This window comes from Lynx canadensis, chromosome D1, assembly GCF_007474595.2.
Source record: "Lynx canadensis isolate LIC74 chromosome D1, mLynCan4.pri.v2, whole genome shotgun sequence".
In the NCBI taxonomy this organism is placed as follows: domain Eukaryota; kingdom Metazoa; phylum Chordata; class Mammalia; order Carnivora; family Felidae; genus Lynx; species Lynx canadensis.
In genome coordinates this window covers 99,086,615-99,093,024 of record NC_044312.2, presented here as the reverse complement: position 1 = coordinate 99,093,024, position 6,410 = coordinate 99,086,615, and the positions used below count along the sequence as shown (strand labels likewise).

At 51.2% G+C, this 6,410-nt stretch overlaps 1 protein-coding gene across 12 annotated transcripts in view; it reads right to left on the bottom strand.

The window, feature by feature from the left end:
• Positions 1-753: 753 nt before the first annotated feature.
• The window catches only part of ATG13 (autophagy related 13), a 54,322-nt gene continuing 48,665 nt past the window's right edge, over positions 754-6,410 (bottom strand). For 9 of the 12 annotated variants that reach the window (XM_030331005.2, XM_030331004.2, XM_030331010.2 and 6 more), the window contains 4 exons: positions 6,242-6,319; positions 5,917-6,033; positions 5,230-5,358; positions 754-3,144 (listed from right to left, as the gene is read on the bottom strand). In XM_030331005.2, coding sequence (XP_030186865.1) covers positions 3,067-3,144; positions 5,230-5,358; positions 5,917-6,033; positions 6,242-6,319 — 402 coding nt within the window. In that variant the 3' untranslated portion in view covers positions 754-3,066. The remainder of the gene's footprint in view (positions 3,145-5,229; positions 5,359-5,916; positions 6,034-6,241; positions 6,320-6,410) is intronic. The other 3 variants (XM_030331011.1, XM_030331013.1, XM_030331015.1) reach the window with 1 other exon arrangement.

Here is a 6,410-nt window from a genome sequence, read left to right as displayed (position 1 = left end):
CTCTCGCTCCCATCCCCCAGTGCAGTCACAAGTTAGGAGGCAGGAGCCAGCTTTACCAGGGCTGAGATGTGTGCTACAGAAGCACACAGGGGGCCAGGCAGGAATAATGTCCGCGGGGTTCTTCTACTTGTCATGGCTCCTTAGAGACCACACCAGGGCCTCGCTCAAGCTGTCAGATCGGAGCAGCTAAACAATCTTGACGGGCCCTTGACTTCCCTATATTTCATTCAACCCCTTCCCCTGTCTGGTTTGCTCAGCCACAACTCCTCCTAGATCAGCAAACAGATACCGGGCAGCTTGGGAAGCCCCACATTCCCTGTCTGCTTCCACTGGAAACATGGCGGAGACCTGCCAACTGTTTCTCACTCTGAGCCTCCAGGCTGAGTGCTGGGCTGGGCTGGGCTGTGTAGGGGGCAAGAAAGAGCTGATGATGATGCCATGGCCACACTTCATATGCATGTCAACTTCATGCACGTTACCTCACTGACTATTCACAGATAAGCCCTCAAAATGGGAACAGTACAGCCAAGGAAAATGAGACTCCAAGCAGTTTCCTGATTGGCCCCAAGGCTGCACAGCTGCTTGGTGGCCAAGCCCCAAGACAAAACAGCCTGCCTGACTCCAAAGCCACTCTGCACTTCATATCTACTGCTCTTCCCCCACTTCCATGGAGGGGGCCCGTCAGGGACCAGGATCCTCACAGAAGTGGGATGGGGTGGGTTATCTTTTTACAAAACTTGTAGGACAGGAGGCTGTAAAGTACAGAAAAAATTTATTGGAAATTTCTTGAATACATTTTAAAGTATAGCTCAATATTTCCAAACAAGGTGGGATGGAGGCGGGGGAGGGACTCTGTCACCTGGAGATGAGTGACGGGTCCCAGCCCTGTCCCAGGGGGTGCTGCAGGAGTCAGTCTAGGGCTCATCCCTGTCACTGTATGGGGCTAAGGGGCAAGGGCCAGCCTTGACAGTTGCTCTGCTCCTCCCAGGCTCAGCTCAGGTCTCAGCCTCCCTGGCCTTTCACTGATGGGGGTCCTAAAGGAAAGGCTGCTGCCTGCAAAGGCCAACAATTAGAAGCCAAAGAGGAAAATAGCGAACAGGCCGTTCAGTGCTCAGCCTCAGGAGGAGGACAGTGGCTGAGATATTGTGGCAGGATGGGGCTGAGGGCATGGGCAATCGATAGCTTACCAGGGCTTCACCCTTCTCAGCACTGGGGCCTTGGGAGTAAGTCTGGATTGGTTTAGCAGGCCATGGGTGCACACTGGCCCAGATAGGAGGGCCATTTGTACACCACTGCTGGGAACATTTCTTTGTGGCAGCAGAATGCATGCAACAGGGGCAGAAGGGCTCCAACTGCCTGAGACGGCATCAGAGCCCACTCCAGCCCTCAGAGCTCAGTCTTGTAGGTGGGACCAGTGTCACATGCATTTACTAACAAGCAGTTAAGGACCACCTGCTCCATTGCAGAACAGCTGCTGCCAATGAATAGCCCAGGTGGGCCAGGAGGAAAGGGGTGGGCCTTGTTTTCCTTGGCCAGGACTGCCAGTTAGGCTGGGAGAGGGACAGATGGTAGGTGGGTGAGGCTAGGCACTTGACTTACTCAAGTAACGATACCTAAAAGGTTAAGTCAATCATATGCCTAGCTTTGGTTTCTCAACAAGGAACCAATCCAGCCAGGAAACCTCAGGGTGGTGTGCAGACCCTGGGATTAAAGAAAGGTGGTGGCCAGGCCCAGGAGGAAGGAGGAAAAGGCCCATAACCCAGCCCTGAGAAACAGGAACAAGTGCCCCCAGAAGGAGGGGCCCCTCCAGCCTTCCCCGTGGCCACAGTGGGGCACATACAATGCACTGTATGTGCATGGTACAACTCTGGCGAGTTGTACACACAGAGTTGTACACATTTAGCACCCAAGATTTCCTGGGCTGCCAGAATGGAGTCAGTTACTCTGCAGAAGCTGGGAGAGATTCAAGATTCTCACCAGGCATATGTAGGAGTCAAAGGTAAAGCCTGTCGTCAGTTCAAGCGCAGCAATTCTGGGAGGTTCTGTCGCCCCCAGCCAGTCCTATTCTTGGATCCCACCTTGTGTAAATAGGAAGTAAGACCCTCACAGCAGCAACCCAGAACCTGAGGAACCTCCACAGGAGGAGGCCCTACTCCAGGAAGAGGCCCTCCACCTTCCCCAAGTGAAAACATCCTAACCTCAAACATATTTTCTCTATAAAATATCTGATTTCTCTGAAAGTAATAAATATTTACCATGTTTTTTAACCAAGGAGCAGCAACAGGGGGGAAAAGGAGAGAAAAAACTTTTGCTGTGACTCCCAATGACAGAATCCTGGAGACGCAAGATTCTTATTTCCACGGAGCTGAGGAGCTGCACAGGCAGCCACCAGGGCTGCTCGACCCTCTGCTGAGGGATGGGCTAGCACAACCCTCAAGGGTGGGAATGGCTGACTTTGGAGTTCTCGCCACCTTGGGCAGGAGGCCTGTCATATTGCCAAAAGTATAGGCACAGGGGCGGAGAGAGGGAGAGAAGACACCAAACCAAAAAGGACGAAAAAAAAAAAAAAAAGAAAAGAAAAAAAGAGCCTGAAGGAGGCCTTCCTTCTTCCTCCCGGTACTGTCTCCTTCTTCTTTCTGCCTCCACACCAGGCTCTGGGCCACCAGTTGGAATGTCAAGTGGTTGACAGTAACGGCAGGTGGACAAGGGGCCAGCTGCAGGGTGGACCCAGGGCAAGGGGTGGGCAGGAAGAACGGGATGACAGCCTTTGTGAAGCAGTTGCTGATGGGCGGTGTAAGCAGACGACCCCGAGGGCCCTTTTGTTAAAAAGCATCTTCCAATCTTCAAGACCAGGGGGTGAGTCCTCTCAAATGCTATCACTGGGCTTGACTGCCGCCATGGAGTCTCCAGGAGGTGCAAGAACAGAGACTTCTGGGTCCCCATGGGGGAAACCAGCCTTTCCTCCACCTGGAGCAAGATGAGGGATGGGAGCAGCTGATGAGAGGGAGGCTCTGGCTCCTGGGACCACAAAAAGGGGATGCTGCTGGTACTTGAGGACACCAACTTTTACTGCAGAGTTTCTACGAAGGCATCAAATTCTCGGACATTCTTCTCGTGCACAGCCAGCTTCTCTGGTAGTGAGTCCTGTACCGGGAGGGGAGAGAAGAGCTGCTTACTCAGGTAGGGTCTTGAAGAGGCAGCTAGCCCAGGCACCTGAGCTGAAGACAGGGGTGCAGCACAGAGCTCGGCTCAGCAGTGCTGGCTGGTAGAGCAGGAGATGCAGGACAGTGGGGCAGGCACTGGACAGAGGGCTTGTGTCCAGCAGGGTTTGTGGGGGGTCAGGGGCTTTAGCAGAACAGTCTAGAGAATGCAAGCAGGCCACACACTAAATGAGCTAGAAAAGGACCATGCCAACAACAGGATGACACAGAGAAATAGACGTGAAGTATCTTTGGCACAGATTAGACTAAGAATAAAACAGTAGGCTTAGCATGCTACAGATTGAAGCTTACAAGAGGTTTCTTTGTGGCCTGAGCTGGGCACCAGAATCCTCTGGGGGCACATGAACAAGGTAGTCCCAATCAGGCTCCCAAGAGATTCTGACTCAGCAGGTCTGTGGTGAGGCCTATGAATCTGTACCTTTACATCAGTTGAGGAAGGGGTGAGTTAGAGAGTTGAGAGAAAACAGTAACAGGAGAAGAAAACAGAACCTGAGGAGTTAAGTTTAACTGCCCTCCAGTATCAAGTATTAATAAAAATTTGACCCTAATCAGGTGCTCTATCTCCACTGATGAATTTGCATCTGAAGATCGGAATCATCACAGACAGGAGATTTCCTGGCAGGCATGAGGTGGGGTTAAAAGCTTAACATTAGGAGCGCCTGGGTGGCTCAGTTGGTTAAGCGTCTAACTTTGGCTCAGGTCACGCTCTCACGGTTCGTGAGTTTGAGACCCTCGTCGGGCTTGCTGCTGTCAACACAACACATTCCCACCTCAGGCAGAGGGACCCTGACATCTTGTGGCATTACAGTAAGCGGCTAGTTAGGTTTTAACAGGAAACCTGGAGACCAGCAAAGGGAGAGTGAGAGACAGCTAGAGGGAGAGTCAGAGGCCTATCCTGGCTGGCAGCATTCCAAAAACAGTCACAAGAAGCCAGGTCAAACCAGACAGGCCAAATACAAAGAAGGCCAGAGTCCCTGGCCAAGGGAGAAAAGGTATGAAACCCTGCTCCCAAAGACATCCTCTTTCCAAGTAATAAATATTCCATCCCTGGTTAACAGCTGTAAGATTAGAGACTCAGGGGTGCCTGGGTGACTCAGGTGGTTAAACACCTGACTCTTGATCTCAGCTCAGGTCTTGATCTCCAGGGAATGAGTTCAAGCTCTGTGTTGGGCTCTGCACTGGGCCTGAAGCCTACTTTAAAAAAAAAAAAAAAAAAAAAAAAAGCTAGAGACCCAAACCCTGGAGTGCACAGCTCTCCTTTGAACTCGCTCATTCTCACATCTGGAGAGTGTCCTCCAATAAATTCTTCACTTACACTGCTCAACCACTGTGTCTGGTCCATCTTTGAATTCTTTTCTTGCAGCAAGACTAAGAGCCTCCAGCGACATCCCAGTGACTCAGTGGAGTCAGGCTCGGTGGAGGCGTCAGGGGCCAGGGGTCTCCCTAGTCCACTGGCAACAGTGGCATAGGGCACCGAGGCATGCCTCTGCCCTTCGGACACAGGAAATACACAAAGCAGAGATGTGGTAATTACAGCCAGTATCAGGACATCTGGCTAAACACAAGAACCACTAGCTGAGTCAGGAAGGAGCTCTCCGAGGAAAGGGTAAGAACACCAATACTCAGGACCTTGCGTTTCTTCTGCCTGACAAGCTGAGCAGCCAAATGCAAGAACTACTGGAGCCGCGTGGCTTAGTGGCAGCAGCAAGCAGAAGACATCAGGCACCGAACGGCAGGCATGTGTAAGTAATGCTGCGCATGCACAGAAGAGGAGGAAGTCAGCTCAAGCAAGTTCAACATAATGACTGCCAGACACAATACAAATCTCGAGTGTGATCAACAGAACATAATGATCTAAAGTGTCTCTTTCCTGTTACATAGAGGATGGGAGGTGTGGGAGTGGGGGGAGTAACACGAAGAAACTTCTAGGCTTTTGGAGCAGGAATGGCCATCAAAAGAGGAGAGGAGGTCAGAGGATGAGGTACAGCAGGGGAAGGAGTTTTCATACCAAGTCCTCAGCCATGGACTGTGCCCCGATATCTATGGAGAGGCTGCTCAGCTGAGGGGGATTTTGAAATTCACGATAGAAGGTCCCCAAATCCATCGGAAGAATGTCATCTTTAGAAAAAGCCGGTTTCTTCGAAAACAAGACAGACTCAGTTTAGCTTGTCTTAGATCACAAAGGAAACTCAGGGGAGAGAAGCTATGAATGACCCTCTTCCCTTCCAGTAATCATCAAAGAAACGGCTCCTCCAGGCTCATCTTTGGAAGAGGAATCATTATACCCTTCTCTTCTGGGCAGCTGAAACCTACCTCTGGTGATAACACCCCTCTCCCCTGGGAAGGTTTATGTCCCCTTCCCTTAAATTCCTTTCCTTAGCAAAAGGCCATCTAATCAGGCAGGAATAGGACCTACAGGGATACGCCTGGCAAATCCCCATTTAGAGTTGAATTTCAACCAATAACATGGCACAAAACGCCTTCTTGTTCATGGACCTTCAAATGTGTCCCCAAGCAGGATATGAGGGCAGGTTCCCCATATGAACTGCACAGCCAAGTGCCCACCTGTCCCATCCCCACTGTCTATACCAGGCCATCTGATCCCTGTGAAGGATGTCCTGTCCAAGGGCCCTGGATGCTTCTAGGTTTATCTACCCTATGGCAGCAAAGGTCAAGAAAGGTGATGGTAACTTACGAAGTCGATCATAACAAAGTCATCGTGGGTATTGCCACTGCTACCCCCACTGGAGCCATCAGAGTGCAGGCTGCCCTGGAGAGGAGATTCAGTCTCTGGGGAATCTGGAGGATTCACCTGTTTCAGAATAAGGTGGAGGTAGGGGCTGGTTCCATGCACAGGTGCAAGTTGTTGTTAATAATCAAGGGTTTTGTAAGAGACCCAACAATGGCTGAAAATGTGTTAAGACCAAGAGCATGGCTGGCTGATGGTCTTGTGGAGGAACAGTAACTCACCCAGGAAGATGATAAGCACAACACCGTCTTACCATCAAAGGGGGACTCACCATGGGATCGGCATCCTCCAACTCCAAATTCTTGGGAGCAAACATGGCAAAGGGTATGTCCAAACTGGTCAGGGTCACCTGAAGAGACAGAAACGTTACCGCCCATCCCTGCCCCAGCCTACATGCTTCCTCAGAGGCAGCCAGAAGCCTGCACATTCAGTAGATTAGC